The 26,070-nt window shown below is 39.9% G+C and overlaps 1 protein-coding gene across 1 annotated transcript; it reads right to left on the minus strand.

Moving 5' to 3' along the window:
* Nucleotides 1-466: 466 nt before the first annotated feature.
* Nucleotides 467-18,532, minus strand: LOC122031166 (E3 ubiquitin-protein ligase KEG-like). The gene is made up of 16 exons (XM_042590288.1): nucleotides 17,420-18,532; nucleotides 13,218-13,586; nucleotides 12,920-13,150; nucleotides 12,191-12,319; nucleotides 11,765-12,098; nucleotides 11,520-11,677; nucleotides 9,575-9,732; nucleotides 7,608-7,729; nucleotides 7,369-7,503; nucleotides 4,269-4,393; nucleotides 3,865-3,969; nucleotides 3,475-3,717; nucleotides 2,805-3,138; nucleotides 2,505-2,693; nucleotides 2,107-2,412; nucleotides 467-2,030 (listed from the first exon to the last, which is right to left on the minus strand). Exons 1-16 carry the CDS (start codon nucleotides 18,208-18,210, stop codon nucleotides 810-812), a joined length of 4,950 nt encoding a protein of 1,649 aa, XP_042446222.1. The 5' UTR covers nucleotides 18,211-18,532; the 3' UTR covers nucleotides 467-809.
* Nucleotides 18,533-26,070: the final 7,538 nt, after the last annotated feature.

Below are 26,070 nucleotides of genomic sequence, written 5' to 3' on the forward strand. Positions count from 1 at the left end.
ACGTGCATTTCTCGATTTATTCTGATAATCGATGAAAAAATTCTATAAGACCGAACCGATCACCTCTAGAAATAATCAATACGACTAACTGAAATTATCATTTATACAATACCTTAAGACATATCACATAAGCCCTATAAAAAACTCCACTCATCTCATAACTACTGAAGGATGAATTATAAATTGATCTTACAATTAATCTCCCCTGATATAATTTTAAAATAAATTATAAAAAAAATATATAAAATAAATATAATCAACTTTTACTACGATATTCCTTGGTAATTTTTTTTTTTTTTTTTGGCTTATGAGGAAGAGGAAAATGCAATTTCCTTGGAAATATAAAGTTGGGAATTGTTTATTGGATATTTTTAAAAAAAAATCAGGCATATTGTTAAATACCTTAAATATTCTTAATGTTGTAATATTTTTTCTTTCTATTTTTTTTAAAGTCTACATATTATTATTTATGAAAAAAAGACTAAGATTTTTTTCCCAAGGTAAATCTGTACACTAGTATTAGAGTTACATCAGACAGTAGCATAATTTATGGTGATACAAACTAAACTTGAGACATCAAGTTTTTCATAATTAAAGAGGGGCAATCTTATCTCCTGGATCAGGATGATTGAAGGCATTTCGTCCATGTTCTTCAGTTCATGTATCTTAGACCAGGTTGAGATGGGCCTATCATGGCTGACTGACTGTTCCAGTAGTAAACTGAAGAAAAAAGTAGAATGACAAAAGAATAAGATAAAATTGCTGAAAAAAACCTAGAGGCAGTAGTCATCAATGGCACCGGATATGGTTCACAAGTCATCAAGAACAACATCTGCTGGATCCCCTCTCCACAATCTCCCATCTCTCCATTTGAACTTGATCCTCAACTTTCCGTTGGCATCTACACCCATGATCTCACCCTTACTTGAGGATGTTTCCATTCCCCACCCCCACCTTGGCATGACTAAGCCTGGTTTTATTTTTATCTTGTCCCCCATCTTGAATGCTGTCACCTTCTCCACCTCCTCCTCTTTGCATACCCATAGTTTCTCTCTAAAACAGAAAGCAATCCTCAACTCCCCATTCTCTGCCCTGTGCACCACTCCTATGCTCGCATGGGTAACATCTCCCCATTGATATGTCGGCGTAACAATGTCTTCCCTCACTTTCACCCAATCTCCAACTTGTACTTTCTCTTCCTCCAGTATGTCCACCTCGGCAGGGTCAATCATCCACGCCTTGGATCCCGCAGGCGTATATATCCTTAATTTTCCATCCGCATCAATAGATGAAATAGTCCCGATACTTGTGTGACTGTGTGTGGACCAACCAAATCTGGGTTGCTCCACACATTTCTTAATCCTCACTCGTTGCCCGACATTGAGCCTAGCTGTTCCTACTAGATGAGTAGCAGGTCCAACCCACTTTTCTTGCTCACCGCAAAATGCAACATGAATAGTTCCATCGAACATATTATTTTCATATCCTATTCCATGAACCACACCTATGCTTCCAGGTTTCAGAGATTTCCAGCAACCAGATTCATCCTTCAGCCTAACCCAATTGCCAACTTCAAACATTTCCTCCTTCTCAAGGTCAGCAGGGTCTCCTCTCCACTGTCCTGACATGCCAAAAAGAGCCACTCTTACTTCTCCATCTGCATGCACGCCAGATATTATGCCTCTAGAATCAGGGCTAGCACCTCTCCAGCCCCATCTGGGCTCAACAATTCCAGCCCGAAATCGAACATAGTTCCCTACTCTAAGGCATGGGACCTTCTCAATGTCCATGAAATGAGTGATCAATTTTCCCTTCCTAAAACACCCAGCCACCTCCAAGTATCCAGAGTCTTGTATACTATGAACAACAGCAATACTTTCTTTTCCGATGCTATTCCGGTCGTATGTGGGTCTACTAGCCCCAAAAGTTGGTGGTTTCACACGCACCCAATCTCCAACTTCAAAGCCTGTAAGTCTCTCAGCATCACCTGGAGCTACTTTCCACAAGTTAATCCTACCAGCAACTTTGACCTGCATAAACCAAAAATTCAGTAAAAACTTTGGAAGAATAATAATATATCAAACATAATAACACTATCTTTCTCACGTTCAAAGTTCCATCCATATCTATTCTTGATATTGTCCCAACAGTTGCAGCAGTTTCATTTGACCATCCTAATCGTGGTTGAGATATGGTTGGCATCACATGAATTTTATCTCCTAGCTCAAAGGGCTGTACTTTCTCCATATCTGCCACTGAGCATAAAAAAGGCTTACTCCTAGAGCAGAATGCAACACCCATATCACCATCATCTTCTAGACTATGGACAATCCCGATACTGTTCTGTGTCACATCTTCCCATCCATATTTGGGAGACGGTACTGAAGCTTTGACTCTCACCCAGTCACCGACCTGCGTGACAAATGTCTCAAAGACTTGGAATTTTGCCCGAGAGATCTGCATGTTGACCTGTATAGAAATAAGTTTTCAGAGACGAAGCATACCATAAAATTTTCAACCATCTCCATATCAGAAGGATCAGCTTGCCATGCTGTTGAACGGTTTGGAATTTCAATTATAAGTAGACCGTCACTCTCTATCTCAATTATCTTTCCTACGCTATGGTGTGTCTCTCCACCCCAAGAATACCTAGGCTCTGCAACAGACCTCTTTACACATACTTGATCACCAATCTACAAATAGATTAGTAAGTACCAACAAAAAATATTTCAGAAAAGGAGAGAGCAAATTGTTGAGAGTGATAAATTGGTGGCAAATTTTTAGTAACCATCTACCTAACTTACCCTGAATGGCTCCACAGGTTCAACTTCCTCAGGTTCACAGTGCCAAGGAGTGTTTAAGTAACAAAGACCTAGCAACAGGCTACTGTCAGGCCTGATGGAATGCACAATCCCAATGCTTCCAGGAGTTACAGCTTCCATGCCATGAATAGCGGCTGTTAATACAGGGCGAACACGGACCCAGTCACCCACCTTAAATTCTTCAACTCTTTCCATTTCAGCAGGATCAGCTCTCCATCCCCTAGATGCTCCAGGAAAACCAACCCGTAAGATACCATCATCATCAACACAGAGGACAGTACCAATACTGTCTTGTGATTGACCACGCCATCCAAACCTGCAGAGGAACAGCAGACATCTACTGATTTAGGCTCGGAAAAGGGAGGGAATCATCAATAACAACAATTAGAAGAAGAGCAAAATACTAAAAAATATTTTAAATTTGAAGAATAACATTCAAAAGGTATATAAAAGAAAACAAGAAAAAAAAGAATTTATACTAAACTTTATGAATCATGCCTGAGTGTTAAGAAGGTGCACCAAAACATCAAGTTGATAGCAAATTGAAGTCATATTTAAGAAGTAAATGATCAGATAGGACAGAAACCCAATGCAAAATTATATGGCTAGGCAGCAAGTAAATTCATAAATAGTGCATAAGATGTTGTAGGACCTTGGTTCTTTAACGTCAGACTTCATCTTGACATGCTGTCCTCTGTCTAAAGGAATCACTTTAACAACCTCATTTGCCAAAACACGTGCCTCTCGGCCCTCCGCAGTGCAGAAGGACACAATTAAATTTTCATTGTTCGGCACTGTTTGGACAAATCCAATACTTTTGTGATTGGCACCTTGCCAACCGTAAGTTGGGTTTTCAACACTTCTTTTGAATCTCACCCAGTCTCCAACTTCATATCTGTTAACATAGTGTAAAATCTTCTTAAATAAAATTAGATATTTTTACATTAAAAAGTACAGTTATGTTCATGATAGATATTCAGACTATTCGTCCAGAAATACATAGAGTACTTTGCAACATTAAAGAAAAAAAATTCAAGCATACATGGTTGGAGAAAGAAAAACTCCTTTGTCAATGAGTGCTTCCATCAGCTCCTCCGAGATCCATTCTCGAGGCAGGCCCTCAAGAAAATCACGCAACGTCCAACCCCTATATCATTGGCATCAACAACAGCATCATTTATTTTGGTTCGCTATATAGGGAAAAGAAGGCAATTGCAGAAGATCAAGATGGTTGAACTATCACTCTTTCAGAAGAATGATTCATGACAATAACAAAAAATATTGATAGGAACAGTAAACAATCAATCTCCTAAATAGAGTAGCCTGTAAAAAAACACAAGTGAAAAACAAGCTTCAACTTTTTTCTTACTGAGATCATAACATCAAGTCATTAATTTAACCATGAAACAGCAAGATAATACAACAAATTCCTAAACAAGTACTTGCCTGTGGTTTCGCACATCAACAGCAGGAGATGGGTACAGCAACATAACAACAATCCAATTGAGATTTTCACGGATCATTTTTGCTGCATCAGCTGCTATGTGGAAGGCATTGTCACCATCATCATCCTGACATAGCAAAATTTTAAATTAGCAAGATGTCCAATTATTTGAGGAATAAATATTGATCTACCTCAGATACATTTCATAAATAATAACAAATGACAAGATAACATGAATGAAGTAAGTTAGATAACATGAATGAAGTTCAAAAGGATATAAGCAAACTGCTTTCTCTACCAACCACAGTCTATCGAGTTTCAGGAGACACTATAAGCTACCTTGATTGTACACTTTCTGTTTTCACGGTTGCAACTTAACCAGTGTTAAATAATAAGTATTGGTTATTGAGCTTCATTAGCTATTATCTCGGAAGCTTTTGTAGATGGTATAGCTGTTCAATGTTTTTAATTATGCAATTACAATTTTGCTCTCGACATGATATTATAGTTCTTCCTCTCAAATCGCCATTATAGTTCTTGATGTTTATCCTCTCAAAGTTTTGTATTCCTCAATCAAGGAGGAGGACAATGGGCATGATACAACTGACCATAGCCTCCCCTCCTCCAGCCTTTAGCACATTTCTCCTACCGCTCTTTTTCCCTCTCCTCCCAATCTTTCATTTATGCACAACCACTGCATTTTACGGTCTCACTTGCTATTGCATCACCACAGACCATACTAAGCCACAACCAGTATGCTCACTTCCTAAAGCTCTATACTATTGCTTTGTTTTCATTTCACTTTCCAAACTGTCTCCCTGTAGTCGCTGATCTAGTATAGCACTAATAATACTCACAACCCTCCCCTCGCCATGTAGTCACAATCGTACACCTTGTCTACTAAACCAATCTCTTTTCCATTAACTTGTCAAGAGCAGCATAGTCATTGCAACCCTCTCAATTTCACAAGGATTCATCATCTCCTTGTGCTTTCCTTCGGTAGCACATGAATATTTAGCTATATGTGCCCAGCTCAATATTGTTATGATCACCTCTTCCAAGCATCATCCTTCTGTATGGCAAAGAACATTGATCCACCTCTCTCCAAAGTGAGGACTCACTTTACCCACGTGCAGGCACAGGCTCAGCAAAACACAATCGCACAAGGATAAAGGTGCGCCTAAGCAAAGCCCATGAGCAAGTGCACTCTTATCTTCCTACAATTCATCCATAGGATCAGTTAAAAGAACGTAGCACATCCAAATGATATAGTCATGAATCAAATATCTGTATCAGTCTAAACAGAGTGATCTAGTAAAATTTGAGCTGACCAGGTTCAGCATCAAGCCCCAACTTTGTAGTTGAAGCTTTTTTTAAGAGATCTCAAACTTCCACCTTTTTGTCTGTTTAGCTTGCTAATCTACATTTGCTTCTTTGCATTCAGCAGCATGGATCTCTTTGTTGCCCATGCCTTCTTAAGTTTGAACTATAACTCCCTATGTATCCAACTATTTATCTATTGTTTTCCAACATATCCCCCTGAATGCTCTTATCATAGTTAATGTCAAAACATCCTATCCCTCTTCCTTCCAGCATTTTCTCTCTTTGTTGGTTGATTAGATATTGAAGCTTTATTGCTCTCTCATAGCATTTTTTTTCTACATTTCTCCCTTTTTATTGAGTAGATGCAAGGTTTTAAAAAAAGTGTTTCCAAGTGACATGTTGTCAACCCACTACACATATGATGATTATCATTTACTCAAAAAGAAAGTACACCAGCCAATCCATCCAATTCATAATTTGACATAGAAAAAAAATGCATGTCAATCATACAGCAAACATACAATACAATAGGCCATATTTGTCAATAACATGCATATGATTAACTAAAGTGTTTGCCATTTGCAAAACAAATTTTAGTAAACACCTCAAAGCTTATAGTCTAGACTTCCACAATCACAAGAACTACTTTTCTTTAACGAGAAAATCATTTTAAAAGTTCTCATTAAGTTCTCGATCATCATATGAACCTAGTTAGTTTCCCCCTTTTCACCACATAAATAGCTTATTTAGCCTGCCTAAGCACCTATTTTGCTTACCTAGGCATCAGGGCTACCTATTCGAACCTGCATATCACATATGCGACATGTCATCCCTTATCTGTGACCTCCAAGGCTGCTTTTTAGGATGGTTACTGGATAAATTCTATTCTGACATTTTCTCTCCCATTTAATCAATGAAATGTTTGGATTTACTCTTTCTTTGCTCAGCATTTTCTCCTTTCTCTCTTTTGCCTCTTTTCTTCTTTTGTAGTTATAGTAGCCATAATCTCTCCTTCATCAATAATTTTTCACATTTTCCCTTTTACAGTTGAAAACTTTGCATTCCTGTATTTCTATAGTTTAAGGAGGTATTAAGAGAAAAAATGCAAAAAAAAAAAAAAAACATATCGAAGCTGATTATGCCTTCAACAGACATGTAACATCCAAGAAAACCAAGACACTATTATTCTCATCCAAAGAATTGATTGCTTACTGATGTCTTCATCAAACCTTTCGATGAGACTCATTTTACTACCTCCCCAATGCTCATTTGATCATTACTATGAAAGAGTATTATGTTTGGCTTAGCTATTGACTTTTCTAATGAATTAAATTGCCCTTTCCTCTCAAACACTAGCAAGCTTAGCTAGCCAGGTATTTACAATTTCCTGTCCTCAATTTAATGGAAAATGACACCACATTTCTTTGTTGTGTTGCTACTGCAATTGAAAAAGTTCAATGGCAAGATCTTCAACTAGAATTCCTATCAAAGATTAAAGTAGAAAAAATGCAATTTTTTTATTAAACATTTGTAGTTCTCAAGTCTCAAAATTATTAAATTTGGATGCTAAACAATTTTTTCTTGCATGTTATCTAGAGGACAATAGACAGCCCTGTATCCAAACAAGGCCATAAGAAACCTCCATGTACTGAAAGCGGTTAACAGTTCTGAAGTAGATTGAGTAGTAGATTAGGATAATCACACAGATATTAACTCCCCACTTAAACTCGCTTAGAAGAACTTTTCATCTCAAAATACAAAAACAAGTTATCATATTACCTGCAAATTACAGTTTGCTCCAGCAGATAAAAGCAAACCAACACATGAATTTGAACCTCTATTCAATGCAACATGGAGAGGTATTGTATTTTGAGCATTCCTTATGTTCACATCAACCCCAGCTTCCAGAATGATCTAGTCATAAATATCAAAAAGAATTTCCATGTGAAGAGAAATCTAATAAATGGGAAAAAACACGGGTGCAGTTGAGAGAAAAAAAATAGATACTTCGATGCTACCTTAACTAAATCTGCATCATTGATCATTGCTGCAGTATGCAATGCCGTGCGGTAGTGCAGTTCATCTTGGGCTGTGGGATCTGCACCAGCAGCTAACAACACCCTAACCAATTCCCGGCCCTCTATCAATGAGTTTCAAGCCAATCAATTTCAATACTATAAAACACTTCAAACTAACAAGAAATTATGATAAAAGAAGAATAATACAAATTGTAACTAAATGAAAAGCTCATCAACACCTACAAAATAACACAAAGTCCATGGCATTATCTTAAATGTATTGAAGTTAAAGATCATTTCCAAATCAAAAGGTTCTCTAACAATAACATGATCAAACATCATATTGTTTCATTTACAAGATCTTGCATTTAATAATAATACATTATCTGGTCAATACCTCCAGGAAACAAGCACATCATTAGATTTTGGATCTAACAATAATATATTATCTGGTCAAGCACCAATGGTCCTTTACAGCCTTCAGAATTGACATGTTTAAGCACCAAGGGGACCCATCACCCAAATGCCTAGGAATTTTGGATTGAAGTAGTTGTTGGCCTCCACATGGCATGAGAGGCAGATCTGCTCACAAGGTGGAAAGCAAAGAGAATGTTCCAAAGGATGTGGGACTGCCAAATAAGGTTTATTCCATTATCAGTTTTGGTTTTAATGTCAAGGTGGTGCCAACACTGGCATGGACATGCTTGGTTTGGACCATGCCATCATGGTTTTAGACTAGCCCACCCTTTGAACACTGCCAATTTTATTTGTTCACTACCAAAAACTAGATAATAACATTTTAAATTTTCATAGAAACAACTAAAAAAATATAACAAAATAATGAACTTATGCCATACCTTATTAGTAATAGTAAAAGTATCACTACTAATGGCTCATTAGTAGGAGCCTCTACTAAGTACTACTACCAGAATGGGTATCATGCAGACAGAAGCATTGATTCTTGTAGGGTATAAAGAGATTAACACCGTAATTTTCCAGCACCAAGATTAAATATTTCTCTTAGAAAATTTGGTATTTAAGCAATCTACTTGATTAACAATTAGAAGCTAGACTAGCATAAATGGAATTAGATCAGACATAGGTACAAATAGGTGCTGAAGCTATGATTTGATTAGTGATCATATGATGCTTCAAAAATATAGTGTTAGGGAAGTTGTTATGATGGATATCAATTATGGTTAAAATGAGCTTTCATGGGCTTATTAATTACTTAATATATTACATATGTAGTTATATATATTATATAATAATACTTCATAGTATATAGTATCTGTCACATCTAAACCAATAATTAAACTGCATTGTATGTACGATGAATAACTATTGATAATTAATCTAAATGAGGTTTCATTTAGATTTAGATGACTCTCGAGTAGGTTTTAGTTAACTCCGTCCACACCAAAAAACAAGAATTGTGTGATTTGGTACAGGCAATACATGGGGCAATACATAAATCACACGAGCAAAACAGATAATGTTCAGCCGTGTCAACTAGTTCACTATCTCTTTTTCTCATGCCAACTGTCATTCATTTTGGAACATGAGTGAAACGCTGCAAATCACCCATGTTGGCTAGCACTAAACAGAATTTTAAATATATGGTTGGTACAAAAAATCTAGCAAGTCAACCATGTCATTTTGAAAAAGTTGACTGTGATCAACCATCACATAATAACAACTAAGATAAAATTACAGAGCATGCTAAGGTTAAATTTGCCTCCACGGGTTGACGCAGTTGATACCTGCATGGGTGGTTGCTTCAATGTTAAGGTTAAATTTATCTCATGATCATAGCATTATCAGTGTGATCCCTTCATTTATACCTTGAAGCTTCTGTGTATTGTTGAGAGCTGATGGAAATGTTTATGTTTCTATCGTAAATAGATTAAATAGCAGTAGAAAGGTAAGAAAAACATAGTGTTACATTTGCATAAAGGGAAAACTACCAATTTCACGAGTTTTCTTGAGAGAAGAAGCCATGCACAATGCTGTTCCATTTGAACTTGGAATGTCTATGGCTTCATCAATATCCTCCTGTGATGCCAACTCAACCCACTTCTTCACCACTTCAACATTCCATGTCTCAATGCATAAATGCAAGGGCCTTTCATCAAAATGGTTATCAAAAAGTTTTTTAAAAAAAAATCATGATAATGATAAGGATAAATAAATTTCAAAGAAAAAGTCATTTTATGTTAATCATAACAGAATCAAAATATCTAAGGAGCAACTCATGCAATAAGTAAAAGTTAATGATGCCAAAAAACTTTAATGAATTAGTAATCTCACTATTTCATTTTATTCTTCTTGTGCCTTATTCCAAATCTTCTTTTGTGGTGCAGTGCAATACAAAAACTTTCAACTATCTTATTATGGAAGTAAGGCTTCATGGAACCAATGCAGCATGCATGATAGCTCATAAAACATGGGAAAATGTGCTTAAAAGTTCTGTGTAACCACACTCCATGTTTTTCCGAATATATGTTACATCTAATAGTTCTGCAGCAATATCAAAGAATTTTGCTAGACAAATTTCGAGTATTATTTGATTTGTGACAAGTGGAGTTAGGACCACATAGTTTTGTACACACAATTTAATTATTTGTTTAGAATAATCTAAGTACGTCAAGAAAAATTCTAATCAATTGTTTAAAATGAAATTAGCTAATAATTATAATTTATTCAAATTCTTTAAGCGGTGGCATTTTGTAGTTTTTTCGTCTATGCTAGATCTACATCGTATGTAAACTTGTCATTTTTCTGAAGAACTTACCAATCAATGTGGAATGTGAAATTGATTCTTTAGCAAGGGATGGGAACTAGATTTTAGGTAATCATTCCAACTACAATAATGCAATTAAATTGAAACTACCCATGATTGCCTTCTAAAACCAAGCACATCCTAAAGAAAAGGGGTTAACCAAATGGTAGTTTGTCTGTAGCTTCTGTATGGGAATGTTATAGACTTGCATAGCTCAATGGAGGGTAAGAGATATAGACGGCCCCAAACAGTTAGAACAAATATAGTTTGGCACGTCAATGGAGGGTAAGAGTTATATAGCTGGCCCCAAATAGTTAGAACAAATATAGTTTGACAAAGATGGTATATTAGTTGGTCGCATAGTATCCAAGGAGGAGAATGTAGATATTCATGCAACTAGAAAAGGCAATTTGAACTTACTGGACAATTATGCAATGTACTAAAGTGTGCTCCACATGTAGTCGATTATGCATTTTAGACATGGGACTGCATTGAATATGCAATGAGGAGGCCAAACAGGAGAGTAGGTATCAAGCAGTGATATATTCGCTTAAATGTACCAACTTTAAACTCCAGCTCCATACTAGAGGCAAGGGACTGCTTAACATCACATATAATCAAGTTTGTGTAACTATAATCAGCACTAACAATAATAAATTGTTGTCATAGGTATTACTTTCATGATCAATCACATAAATAATCCGAAACAGTAGGTAAATAACTGCAAGTGAAATGACTAGAAGTAATATGGTCATATAGACCAAGTCCTTATCATATTTTCATCTTGAACTATTATTTTTATAATTAAAAAAATACAATTATCATAATTTCATGACCAAGCAGAACATGTAAAGGCCTTAGCGACATATTTTAGGTAACATTCATACTTTATTATGTAGCAAAATACCATCCTTTATAATAAGGGTAGTAAAATTTAGGTTCATGTAGCTAACAGAATACATTTTAACTAGATAAATAAGTAAACCTACAGATGGCTTGATGCAAACAAACCTGAACAGAAAGGACTCAGTACAAAAATAAGGTAATTGTTGAGCATGTTCAGAGATATGGACAAAAAAATCAGCCTTGAATTCACATGTTTACTAATAAATGCAGTTACATAGTCTTACGTTTTTCTCTGTGAATTCAGTATTCTCATTGATCTACATCCTCCATTTTCCAGAATAACAATAGCACAATCAGAGTATCGTTTTGAAATGGCTATATGCAAAACTGATTCGCCCTCATCATCGACTGCATTTGGATCAGCTCCAGCCAACAGTAATTCCTGTGAAAATTCAAATGGACGAGTTTAGGAAAATGAACACAACCAAAAGGCAATGTTCTGAAAAAAAATAATAACATGGATGCCTACTTTCATGCACTCTGGTTGGCCATGCAAAGCACATATATGTGTTAAAGAAGGGCCAAGGCCATCTCTCAGCCTGGAACTAACGTTAGCAGATCTACTAATCAAAGCACGAACACACTCTGGAGAACCAGCAACCACAGCAAACACAATTGGAGGATCACCGTCTCTGTCTAAAATATCCACATCAGCTTCTTTGAAAGACAAAATAGTCTTCACAAGCTCCACTGAACCTCGCCTACAAGCTAAATGCAGAGCAGTATGTCCCTCTGCATTTTGTGCTTCTAGAAGAGAACCAATTGAGCTCTTACTGTTTGAAGCTGCCTTTGCAAGCAGATCACTGCCAAACACAAGAAAGAAGTAATCCATGATGAACCTATTGACTTAGAAGAATTGGCATGTGGTAATGCATTCTCATTTCCTCCGACATACCTCACCCCACAAAAATTTCCTTCAGATATAAGTTGATGTAAAATATTTGGGTTACACTGAAAATCCTCTAACACAGATACAGGAGAAGGGTCTGAGGTATTATTGGTTGTAGTAGCTCTTGGAAACTCACTGTGGCAGGCAAATAAAAAAGAAAATTTTAATGTATAATAAAGAATTCGTGCATAATAAAGATAACAAGGGTAACAAACCCTTAAGGAGGACAGTGAAACCATCGAGACAGGTAACATAGCACAAAAGAAACACATAAAAGAATTCTCCGGACTACATTCAGTGGTAGCAAATCCCTTGTGAAAATCTTTTGTAATATATAAAACAACACATAACAACCATACAGCAAAGACTTGAACAGATAAGCAATTATTAGTTTTGGAGCTAAATAGATTCTCGATTAGGCAGACAGAAAAAGGGAAACTAGCATTAGGTATTCAATTCTTTGCAAGTAAAAAAATCAATCCTGATGCTTCCAGCTTAAGAACCATGAGTACAAAAACCATAATTTCTTGATTTGGATATGAATAAAAGGGAGAAGACAGATTAAAAAGGTCAATTGGCAAACATATTACATGTCCTATACTGCCTACTGATATTCTAATAAAACCTTCTCCTTGCTTGCTACTAATTTTCAAGAAGGATTTTGGCATCAAAACAACAAAATAAGTTATGTGTATGAGCTCATTTAACTAACATCATAAGCACACAACAGTTTACTTTTCTGGACTAGCAGGAGGACTCCGAGGAATTTCTTGTAGATGTCGAAGAAAGATTGCTAGCATTGAATGAAAAGTTGGCCTCTTTGAAGGTTTGAATTGCAGACAATCACCAATCATCTTCCATAGATCTCTAGGAATTCCAACACCGACTATGCTTGCATATTGAGGGGGTAATTTCCGTGCCTTGACAACAGACCGATAAATCTCTTCGGTACTTTGTCCAGACCATCTGCATAGAAACTTATAAATGTACTATAACAAAACATTCAAGTAAGTGAAGTGTTTAGATGACCTACGGGGCAGATCCAGTACACATTTCCACAAGAGTACAGCCAAAACTCCAAGCATCAGACTCAGAAGATATACCAATTGCATCATCCCAAAATAAATTTAGTGATTTCTTGACTGGCTCCCATGCCTCAGGAGCTGTGTAATGAGGGCTTAGCATTGTGCAATCCATGCATGAATGCAAACTTGAAGGGCATCCCTCTGCAACTGATTGGGCTTTTCGGCACATAGGTCTTTTTAGAATAGCTGGAAGCCCATAATCTGAGACCACCGCACGGTAATTTGAATCCAAAAGAAGGTTTGATGGTTTCAAACTCATGCAAACAATACCAGCAGCATGGAGCTCTGCCACACCACGAGCAATATCCGCCCCATACCTGCGACAAATACCATACAGCATATCAAGCTTAACATACTAAAGAAGTTGCCACAGAAGAGAGATTCACAAACAAAGCTTATCTATAGGGTACAAGAGACATCAAGTTAATGATCATTCCAACTAAGCAAACAAATATTACATAGGTGCCACAGGAAGAAGTTGGAATTGCACTTGACGGATGCATCAAGCTAATAGCGCGCATATGTTTTTTTTAGTCATTGCTACCTTTTCCAAGAGGCAGAATGCAACATAATAAGTAGTTGCTAGCAAGGTTATATACCTATTGTGTAATATATCTTGCTAATTTTCTCAGAGAAGTAAAACTATGCCCATACTACTCGCTTCTCTCAATACATGCATTCTAGTGTGGTCCCACCAATGACTCTCCTACAGTTAAAAGGCTTCCAAGATCCCTTAGATAGGTACTACAGGTCACCCTAAAGGTTAAATGCAGCTTGTAGTGTTTGATTCAGCTGGGTACATTTCATGCCATTCGTGAATGCGTGCTTCGAGGGGGTTCAATAGAGATGATTCAGGTCATGAGGATATGGAGCACTAGTCCCAGTGTATTTATCAAATGAAGAGGACCTTGTAAGCAATTTCCATGGATGGCTTAGGAGAAGCTTAAGAGAAAGATCAAATGTTGCCCAGATCAATGTGAAAATGGAAACAGAAAAGGTACACCTTCACTTGCTATAAGTTTTAGCAAAAGGATAAAATGGTGGCCAGAAAATCATAAGGATACTGCCCTCTAGTATATATTAGAGAGGCTGTTAAACAGAGTTTGAATTTCAAGTGGTTCTAAGGATTTATCGTTGTCATATATTAATCTTGCCTCCTGCAAATCCCATTAATAGCTAGAAAGGCACGAATGGATCCCCAAAAAGTAGTTCTGAACACCTAAACAGGTGTTCATCATTTGCATCATTCCAGAGCATTGCAGTCTCTTTCCTGAATCAGTCTGTTGCAATTAGAATATTACAAGTGTCCTCAGCATGATTTTCATCTCTTTTTTTAATTAGATCAACTGTTCCTGTCTTTTACATTATTAATGATCTTGCTCTAGGGAACCTCTTTTACCCTTCTTTGAATCAGAGAACCAATGATCTAGCAAGGACATCCACAAGGTAAGATGGGTGGAATTGCATTCCCCACATTTCTACTCTTATCTGTTAGCATGTAGAGAACATTTAAAAGGTCAAAAACCCTCTTGGGTCTAAATGGAAAATTAGAGTTCCTGAAGTTAAATGGTGACTAATCAAACTGGTGGATGACCAACCTAAACAAAGGTTCTACCCTATCTTAGATTGATGGCTTCAGGGGCCAATTACCTATATGGAAGGAAAGCAGTTAGAGAAAGTAAATAGGTACCCAAAGAAATTTAGGTGGGAAAAACAGATAAGGAAAAGTTTTCCCTGGTTTGTCTTTCTTTCCAAGGAAGGAAAGAGGAAGGGAAATTTTAATTTATAAAGCTGTTTGTTTACAAACATTAAACAAATGATTAACACAATAGTGTCCAAGAAAAAACTGGGTAGGTCTTATTTTGACTAGAATCACTGGTCAAAGTTGTCATCATTATTGCTTTTGTCCAAATCAAACTTAAACAATTTGTGAAGAAGCTGAGTGAGCTTCTTTCTTCCCACCTTGGGAGAACTTTTTTCCCCTGACACCTTTCTTTTTGAGTGTTCTTAGTAGGAAGTTGGCCCTACTTTGATCTATATCCTACTAACATTTCTATAGAGGAACTTTTGTTTTCATGATTAAGAGTTGAAGTAGGGATTAACCATATTAACATTGGTTCTTCAACTAGTATGTTCAAAATTATGATGACACTTGTTCAGAATAAATAGATGGATTAAATAAATATATGTTATCAGTTAATCATCCCTTGGATTAGATTTATCTTAAGAAAATATCACGTGAAGGTTTAAAAAGAATATGCAGATTCTAACCCAAAAAAAAATAAAGTATATAAATATGTATGCAGTCGAACCATTGCATAATATAGATGGTATATGGCCCATATGCTTTTAGAAAAATGGCATTGATTATATTAAGAACATCAGCTAATATCACATTGACCTCAGCAGTCCACAGAATATACTCTTGTTTGTTTACTAGGTAGAAATTGGTCTAATTGAATCGTCGCAACTTGGAATTAGCAAGGACTTTAACAAGCCGAAGGCTGATTTAGTTAACATAATCTCTATGTGATCATAAGTGGATGCAATGTACTGCATGAGCATATGAAGCTTAAGTTAATAAATTTCAAAAAAAAAAATCAATTTAGTAAATTGCTTGTGATACTTTGGCATATTATGGCACAATCAAATGGTTCCTAGATGTATCTTATCTTTTTTCACTGGACCTAATCATCATATTTCTTTCCTTATCTTATTATTGCAGGATGGGTAACAAAATCAAGACATTACAACAAAGTTATTGCATTATTATAAAAAATTGAAGAAAGCCAAAGTATGCTTCAAATAAGGGATTGAATCCCTGCCCTTTCTTAATTGAATTCAGGCAAATCATGAAAACTACTTTGCAAACTCAGCCCAAGATGTTATATATTATATGGTGGATGTTCCTAACGAGTAGGGCGACAAGGAAAGATGTAACTGAAACACTGAAAAATGCACCTTTAGCACCCGCAACAATTTTTAATCTCATCATCCCAAATTAGCTGACCCCACCTAGTGGGATAAGGCTCGGTTGTTGTTGTATCATCCCAAATTACTTCCTAATCAAATTGTGTTTGACTTTGGATAGATTAGTGGGTTAAATGGGTTAACTCCCAATGGACCAGGGATAAGACTGTTTTAACTTCCTTCACTCAGAGAAATCTATAACATTGTATGTCAACTCCATACTAACTTAAAGGAACTCAAGACTTTACTGACACCTTGGTTGTGACCAAGGATGGTGGTGACCATGATACACCTTCAGATTTTGATGGCCTACAAAGTAGAATTACTGGCCCAAGTCTTAACTTGATCAAGAAATGACTACATTTGACTACATGGATGTTATATCCTTTTTGCAAGACATGCGTGGAGCTACAGGCAATGTGAAATTTAGCATGGTGAAATAACAACAAGAAGCCATGAGTCCTAACTATCTGTGGTAGGCTAAATATATCTTTTCCTTCTATTAAACGATATATTGTTATTTGCTAGAAATATTCAGTTCTTAAAAATACCTTTTTTAGTTTAGTTAAAGAGAGTTTTCTTATTATTAAAGCTATATTTCATACATTTAATTCTACTGTGTTTAAACCACTTAGTCTTCAAAGCTCTTGTATGCAATCGATTGAACTTTATTGCTTTGAATCATGAAAAGTTCTCTCAATTAATCATTCGCCATACATAATATTTCCTCCTACTTAGTGTTTTAAAATTTGTAATAAATGTAAAATTTTAAAATCATTGCACCGCCTTTGTCCCTACTAATTCGGAAAGTTTATAGACTGATCGACAAGACATTTTGAACAACTTGGGGAAATTTTGTTATGTGAAGAAAATTTTAACTCTTTGAGCATAGATGCGCTGGGCTGATTTGTAGACAAAAGATTGGTCATTTTCTACCAAAGTACACTTGTTGTCTTGTTGCCTAGGCTAGAGAGCAATTCACGAATGGAAGACTAAAAACAGGACAAACAGGCAAATATCCTAGGCTCCTAGCTACACAAACCATGTCTTTTTACACATTCAATAACCATGCATTTCTTATCTAGAGCAAATGTCCTAGTAAATGGTACCCATTACTTACAAACTAATTAATCAATCTTACTGATTCATTCGAAGCATGGTATATTAAGAAGACAAGAACCTGAGTATCTGCTCCAATGTAAGACGGCCTTTGTTCTGCTGCATTTCTGACTGGATGGAGCTAGTGAACCTGTCCATAACGAGGCACAAGTATCCATCCGTCTGTCTCACCCCGTGAAAGGTACAAATGTTCCTGCACCACATGGAAGCTTGGCGCAGGTTCTCCAGCCGACTCTTCAACCACACCCCGTCGGTGTCCTCCGTGAGCGCAATGCGCTTCACCGCCACCAGGTGTCGACAACTCCCGCCATTTTGACTAGAGGAAGGGGAACCCTTAGACAGCACAGCAGACCACACCTCCTGCCCTACTCGCCGCCCTTCTCCGAGCCTCCTTAGCAGCTTGAGTTCGTGGTGGAGGCCAAGGTCAATAGCCGTAGTGGAGGCCGCGCTAGTGCTGGCAGCGGCGCAGCAACCGGCGTGAGAGGGCAATCCAGCCCTCCCGCGGCGGCCGCCCCCGTGGGAAATGTAATCGTCTTCGTCGAGGTCATAATCTTCCTCCCCCTGACCATTCCCCTCTTCGTCATCGTCGGTGAAGTCGTAGTCGAAGGAAGGGGAGGAGGTCGAGGAGGCAAGGAGGGAGAGGATAGGGAAGTTCTTGCGGAGCGCATGGACGCTGTTGCCGACGTGGGTCGGGAGGCGGCAGCGCGGGCAGCAAAGGGAGGTGCCGGCGGAGGCGGCGAACATCTTGGAGAGGCAGGCCTTGCAGAAGCCATGGCCGCAGTGGAGGAGCAGAGGGGCGCGCTCCTCCTCGTCGTAGCGCGAATGGCACAGGGAGCAGCAGGGCACCCTCATGGCAATGGATCCCCTCTCTCCGCCTCCTCCTCCTCCGCCTCCTCCTCCTCAATTTCCCCGATCGCTCCTCCCGAACGAGGGTTTCGGGGAGGAGTAAAAGCGGATCACTTACCGGAAGAGGTGACGAGTGAAATATGAGTCGCTAATTAGCTGCTGATCACTTCACTCGGCAGGAGCCAGGACGGATTGGACTTTGGAGAGAGAGAGAGAGACGATCTTTCCTTTCCTGCTCCTTGCTCTTTCCTTTTCCTCCGAAACACTACGACGGTCTTCCCTTGCAGCTTGCCCAACTTTCCGCGGTGGGTGTCTCCCTTTTCATTTCATTTCATTTCCATTACCATTTCCTCTTTTAATATACAATTATACGGTTGAATGTTTTAGTCGGAAATTGGGATCGCATTTAGGTGAACACGCGACGAAAAATCCAGTGAGTTGCAAGGCGTCCAACTAAAATATCTCGACTTAAAATAATAGGGTGGTGGCCGATAAATAAGATTTATGGACGAATTTAGAATAATCGAGTAAAATGTGACTTTTATCTCTAGCTCTAGTCTAGCTACACGGGCCTTATTCGACCATTGAGCCATTGCGAGACTAGGTGCTAGTAATACTCTATTGACACCGTCTGGTCATTGTTTTAGGGTTTAATGCATGATTAGATCACAAAAATACAAGACAAATGTAGTGGCTTCGAACATGTTAGTTAATTCAAAAAGATAAATGTTATGTCAATCCAGTTTGAGGTCCCTGTCTAGTCCTAGTGCAGGTTTTTATCATGCCAACCCGCGGACACACTGAGTGAGTTTTAATTAGTACTTTCATGCAGACCAGTTCCCAAGTGGTCTGATTTTGTTTGGCGAAAGTCTTTTCGGGTGATGCGATGGTTAAAACATAAAGTATTGTCACATGAGGTCTTTGGGTTAAAACTCGGCGTGACCGAGTATAATATCCCTCATGTCTTGGTCATTTGCACTAATGACTAATAGTCACCCGTGATTTACCTCCTCCGTGTTGATCTAAGGACGGGTTGATGGAAGCGCTGAGGAAGAACGAATCATCTTTTGTCACATGATTTTATTTGGCGAAAAGTATACTGTAAACTATGGAATCAACCAAGTAGACGAAGCTTCTGAATATTCAAAACCACGTATTTAAGTTTTAAAATTATCCAATAGCTGATTACATTCTCAATTTACTCTTTTATATTTATCATAGCCGATTGATAGCATAGAAAAGTCTTCAATTGATTGTTATATTATAATAATTAATTAAAAAATTTAATTTGAGTTCACAAAAATATTATTCTTAATTGCATATGTCAAATTAATATTTGGGAGTACAGATATATATGGTTAAAAGAACCAAACAAATATATATATGATCTAATTTTTTATCCTTTTAAGATCTTTAGGAACATCAGTTAATTTCGATCAAAATCGATTGATGAATTTAGTGAGCTCAAAATGATATAGAATCATATCATATGTGTTCATCTAACTCTTCTGATTATATTCATACCCTTAAATATAAATTTGACATATCATATTAAAATAGTAATCTTTTTAATACAAATTTATTTTTTTTACATATTTATGTTAAAAATTGTATCGCTCTCTATATTCTATATAGTAAGTCAAATTGATATTTGAGAATATCGATATAATCAGAAAAATTAAATGAATACTTAAAAATATAATTTTACGTCATTATGAATTCTTTAGATTTATTAGTCGATTTTGGATAAAACTAGCGAAACTAGACTTAAAGAAATCAAAATGATATAAAATCATATTCTATATCTTCATCTAATTCTCTTTATTATAACATTAATTAATCTAAAATAATAATCTTTCAACACAAATCATATTTTTTAAATATATTTATATTTAAAAATTAGTATTCTCAATATAATGATTAATATTTGAAAAGATAAATATAATCTAAAAAATTAAATAAATATATCAGATCTAATTTATATCATTTTAAATTTTGTTAAATTCATTGTCGAAAGAAAAAACCAGAGGGAGTGGTGTTAAAAAACTGATGCTCCCAAGTGGCTTGATTTTGTTGGGCAGAACGTACAAATTTGACAATTCACGACTCGTTGACTCAACGCAGCTGAGTTGGCTTGGGCTCGACATCTCGGAGAAACGAGTGTTGGGGCTCGGAGAGCTTGGAGGGCATTATACGGCAAGATGCATTCAACGGTTGCACACACAATCATTGACCGTCGTTCAATGGTCTACAGGTCTGTGACATTTTTTAAATAATAATATTGATCTTTAAGCTCTGTACGTCAGGGATTAAAGAAATATATGATCCCTATTCTTTTTGTCATATTAAATAATAATATTTATTTGACCGAGGATTTTTTTTCCCTTGTACTGATCGATTTTGATCGCACATGATGATGATGATGATGAAATCACAATCGGTTTTCCTCCGCATTTTTGTCTTTTAAAAATAACGAATTAGAAAATTGTATAATTTGTATAATTATCAGCACGGGACCTACCTACCTCGAGCTAGAAAAGTAGTATCAACTCAACTCAAGTGTGTTGGAATTGTATTTCTATATGCAGTAAGTCCTTGTAAACAAAAAATTAAAAGGACTATTTTTTGCGCTTAATAAATTTCCACAAAGATTTTATTATTCTATCTATTTTTATTTTTTTCTTACTCTATGAGAAATTATTTAATACTATTAAAACAAGTAGAAACTTTGACCGACTGGAGAATAGTTGGACATTGTCAACGTAATTACATAAGATAATCATTAAAATAATATAAGTAAAGTAATATGTAATTGAAAATGAGTAATATATGTCAATGCAATCAAGGTAGTAAGTTCGGATTGAGGATTGACTTGAATTTAAATTTCGGATTTGACACATGTGAAAGAGAAGTTAATTAAAGTCATATATTTAATTTGAAAATTTTAATTGAGGTTAGGTGGAGAAAAGTCTAACTTGATGTTAGACAATAAAAAATTTTAATCGGAGGTTAGATAATGAAAAATTTTAACGGGAGATTAAAATTTAAAAAATAGAAAGTCCTAACAAGAAGTTAAATAACGAAGAGTCCTAATGGGAGGTTAGATAAAGGAATGTCCTAATTGAAAATTAGGTAACATAAAGTCTTAACTGGAGGTTAGGTAATTGAAAATTCTAATGGGAGGTTAGACAAGAGAAAGTCCTAACTAAAGGTTATTGATCCTGTCCGAACCAGGGGTCAACGAACGCTGGGGACGTGGCGCTCCCTACTAGATCCTCAGGTGCTCCGGCGAACCTGCAACAAAACCGAGCGGGGAGGGGTGTCCCGGCGACGACCCTCCGACGCTCAAGTCAGGCGAGGAAATAGCAAAGAAGTAGCTTTTAAGTAGAAGACTCGTGTACCTCCGGTGAAGAAATGGAGACCTTATATAGACCTCGCAAAGAAGCCTGGGCGCACCAATCAAAGCAACCACCTGCTTTTGACCATGCCCAGGTATGGGTCTGTCAGAAGGTCCATGCCCAGATATGGATCTGTCAGAAAGACGTCCATGAGGCCATACTACTACTGTATCAACCTTTCCATGATGTGACGGCAAGATCCTCCATCGTGCGATCTTGTGTACGGCCTAATCATCAGACATGCTTCTGCTGATATCCCATATCCCGAGCCGAGCGCATAGGCCGCTCGGCCACCTTTGTACCCTCGCCCTTATCTTGGCCGAACGGACAACCCACTCGGCTCTTTGGTCCCAGCCGAGCGGATTCCCGCTCGGCCCTTCGATCCTCCTACCTTGGCGTCGGAAACCCAAGTCCATGGATGGGTTATTTCTAGCTCCGCTCGGACCATTGCCCGCTTGACCAGCCTTCCATCCGTCCTTAGGCTGGGACCCTTCAGAGGGTGGGCCCCCCATTCTTACAGCCGGATCACTTGCCTTCCCTTCAAGTCTAGTCGAAGGAGGCAGTGAGTCCGACTGACTGGTCGTCGCCTTCGAGTCGCTTATAATATCCCTGGGGTCGTTCGGCCCTTCTGCCAAATTCAGCCGCTCGGCTCTTAGTTATGGTTGTCTTGTCGCTCAACGTGGATGCTTGCTTGTCTAAATCTTCTCGAAAATCACGCAAATCCTCTTCATTAAGGCGAAGCGTGCGCGGTATGGGCGCATTAATTGCGCTTGGTGACAGAGCGCCACGTGGCTCCTCTTGCGTGGCGGTGATGATCCGTACGATGGGACGCCGATTGCTTTGAAATGGACGGTTAGATGATGACCTTGTCTTCCGTGACCTGCATCCGACGGACGAGGCCGACCAGCCTCGTTCGTATAAAGCCCTCGTCTTCGCCTTTTATGCCGCATTCTCTGTTTCATCGCGTATTCTCCGTCGAAGGTGCCCGCTGCTGCTGCATCATTCTGGCCGTCCCAGCTCTCGCCTCTTGGTGGTCTTCGGCTCTTTGGTGATCCTTTCTGTCTACCTTCCCTCAGTAAGCTTCTCCCTTCCCTTACAAGGCCTTCCCAACTTGTTCTGCCTCCTTTGTTCCCATTCCTTCGATTTCTCGCTGTCTTTTTGCTCCTTCGAGATGACAAGCTCCTCTGAACCCGCTGTTGGAGTTCATGACCCTTGGTACCTGACTATGGAGAGCCGATTTGATGAGGAGGGCGCTCGGCGCCTTGTTCGGACGTATGGGATTCCCGATAACTATGAAATAGTTGTAGCCGACCCGTCTGACCGGCCCCATGACCCGCCGATCGGCACCGTTTGTTTCTTTTTAGACCAATTCCAGGGCGGCCTTAGATTTCCTACCCATCCATTCATTTTGGAGGTTTGTAATTATTTCCGCATCCCGCTCGGCCAACTTGTGCCGAATTCCTTTAGACTGCTGAGCGGGGTGGTCGTCCTCTTTAAGCTGCACAGTATCCCTCTTGACCCCAAAATATTCCACTTCTTTTTCTACCCTAAACAATCCGAGCTGGGGACTTTTATTTTCCAAAGTAGAATAGGCTTTAAATTTTTTGACAATATGCCGACCTCCAACAAGCACTGGAAAGAATTTTTCTTCTACATCCGACTCCCCGAGCGGCCAGCATTTCGAACCAAATGGCAAACCGCCGTGCCGACCCAGCCGGATCTCGGCAAATTCAGAAGCAACCCAGCATATCTTCATGCGGCGAACTGGTTGTCCGGTCAGCGATACAAGATTGACCAGTTGCTTCTCAAGGGGGTGTTGTATATTTTCGGATTGTCTCCCGTTCGGGCAAATCTCCCCTTCCGCATGAGTAAGGATTCTTTACTCTCTTAGTCTTTTTTGTCTAATTGATTTTAATTTCTTTTACTGCAGCTGAAGTCATGTGGCGCTCCAAGGCTACCGCTCATCTGAAGTTGAAGGCCGTGGAAATTGAAGCGGCCACCAAGAGAGAGCTCGCCGAGCGGGGTCTCATCCCCAGCCGCCCGGCGGATGCAGGAGAAGGGGGGGCGCAGTCCGCCCCTGAAACAGAAGCTGCCCCATCCGCTTCAACGGAGGTTGAGGCGGATCCTGTTTCCTCAGCCCCCGCCGAGCTGGGCGTCCCCCAGGTCGGAGATCCACCATTGGAGGTTCGGCGGAAACGTCGAAGAGAATCCAGCCTTCCGCCGACCCAAGAGGGAGCACCACAGGCGCCGATCGGCGTAACTTCGCCTGCTCGCACGCCATCACAGATCGGGACTCCAGCGGCCTCGCCTACCGCACAGCCTTCCGGCTCTTCTCCCCGGACTCGTCGCCGCTTACGTCGGTTGGGCGAGACGTCCACCATAGGGGAGTCCTCACATCAGGCGGCCGCGACTGAAGAAGCGCCGGCCGGCCACCCTTCCATCAAGACTACCCTCCGATTCCCATCGGAGGAATATTTACTGTCCGCCGATCGGCCTTCGAGCCCCGTTCACGAAATAACCCTGACTGGTCCGCTCGCCAAGCTCTTCGAGGACGCCCAGATTCAGGTGGCCCTCATGACACCCAAGCAGCTCGGCGATAACAACATGCAGCAGGCCACACAGGTAAATTCATCTTTCTTCATGTGTCATGCTATTGTTTGATTCCTGATTTTATTATTTCCTTACAGCGTTGGGCTGAGCAAATCGCCACCAGCCACCGGCTGGCCGAGCTGGAGGATCTCCTGGAAAAACTCCAAGTATCAGGGGGTCCATCGGCCGAGCGGGAGAAACAAACCCTCGAGGCCGAACAGAAGAAGGCTGCTGATCTGGCTGCAGAGGTGGCCCGACTCGAAGACTTGGTGAAGAAGCGGGACGGGGACGTGAAGCGAGCCAGTGGCCGGAAGAGACGGGCGATTGCTGATCTGGATAAAATGAAAGTTGAAGTCCGGGCCCTAGATCAGCAATCTAAAAAGCTGAGGCCGAGCTGAATGCCGAGCGGGAGATCCATTCGGCTGAACGCACAAAAGCTGAGATGGACTTGAGGGCAGTCCAAGATTCCCTAATTGCCTCCCGGGCGGTGCTTAAAAGGTATAAGGAGGGAGAGCCGAGTCGCTTAGCAGCAGCGCACCAAGAATATCTCCACTCGGAGCGGTTCGGCGCAAAATTCGGCGACAATGTCTCTTCTACTTTCGCCGAAGCGGTCAAGGTCACCATGGCGTACCTGAAGAAGGGTGGCCACCTTCCCGAGGGAATGCATATTCCCGCCTCCGACCTGGCGGCCATGATTGATGACATCCCGGACGCCTTTTTTAACTTTGAAGACTCGGAGTGAGGCGAGTTCTTTCAAGTGCTTTTTGTATTTCATCCGCTCGGCGGATGCAAAAAACTTTATTGTACGTGCCGTTCGGCCCCCTTATGTTCCTTGTATTTTTTATTTGCCTTTCATTGCCCCTTTTTAATGCGTTGCTGCTTATTCATATAATCTGTTGGGCTCCCCGGGTTTCCTACTAAACGACCGATCGGGTTAATCAATTGACTCGTTTCCTCAAAATCACTTAGCGCTTAACCATACTGTTTGCATTCAGTGCACGCGAAGTATTGGCAAACCGTTAGCCGACCGGCATTAATCAATCTGGTACTTGTGAACGATCATGAGCTCGTCGGCGCGGCTCTCGATCTTTAACGACGGTGCTCGTCGGCGTGGATGTTTATAGCCGATCAGCGCGGCTCTCGATCTTTAACGACGGTGCTCGTCGGCGCGGATGTTTATAGCCGATCGGCGCGGCTCTCGATCTTTAACGACGGGGCTCGTCGGCGCTGATGTTTATAGCCGATCGGCGCGGCTCTCGATCTTTAACGACGGGACTCGTCGGCGCGGATGTTTATAGCCGATCGGCGCGGCTCTCGATCTTTAACGACGGGGCTCGTCGGCGCGGCTCTCGATCTTTAACGACGGGGCTCGTCGGCGCGGATGTTTATAGCCGATCAGCGCGGCTCTCGATCTTTAACGACGGGGCTCGTCGGCGCGGATGTTTATAGCCGATCGACGCGGCTCTCGATCTTTAACGACGGTGCTCGTCGGCGCGGATGTTTATAACCGATCGGCGCGGCTCTCGATCTTTAACGACGGTGCTCGTCGGCGCGAATGTTTATAGCCGATCGGCGCGGCTCTCGATCTTTAACGACGGTGCTCGTCGGCGCGGCTCTCGATCTTAACGACGGTGCTCGTCGGCGCAGATGTTTATAGCCGATCGGCGCGGCTCTCGATCTTTAACGACGGTGCTCGTCGGTTATCCGCTCGGTTTTTATAGCCGGTCGGCGCGGCTCTACGGTTTAACGTCTGGGCTAGACGGCCTTCGAGGCTAACTCCTTACCAGGTCGAGCGGCCTTGGCCTTCATATCCCGCGCTTGAACAATATTTATGCCCGGCCGAACAGCACGGGTCATTCGCTTGCTAATCTGATCGGCT

This window comes from Zingiber officinale, chromosome 11A, assembly GCF_018446385.1.
Source record: "Zingiber officinale cultivar Zhangliang chromosome 11A, Zo_v1.1, whole genome shotgun sequence".
Lineage (NCBI taxonomy): Eukaryota > Viridiplantae > Streptophyta > Magnoliopsida > Zingiberales > Zingiberaceae > Zingiber > Zingiber officinale.

Bases quoted from the DNA above. Each gene is read 5' to 3' on its own strand.
- LOC122031166 (XM_042590288.1), bottom strand. From the start codon at position 18,210: ATGAGGGTGCCCTGCTGCTCCCTGTGCCATTCGCGCTACGACGAGGAG. The intron at 13,587-17,419 runs GTTCTTGTCTTC...TATTTGTCGCAG, and splicing joins ACATTGGAGCAGATACTCAG to GTATGGGGCGGATATTGCTC. The intron at 4,394-7,368 runs GTAATATGATAA...TTGCTATGTCAG, and splicing joins GAGCAAACTGTAATTTGCAG to GATGATGATGGTGACAATGC.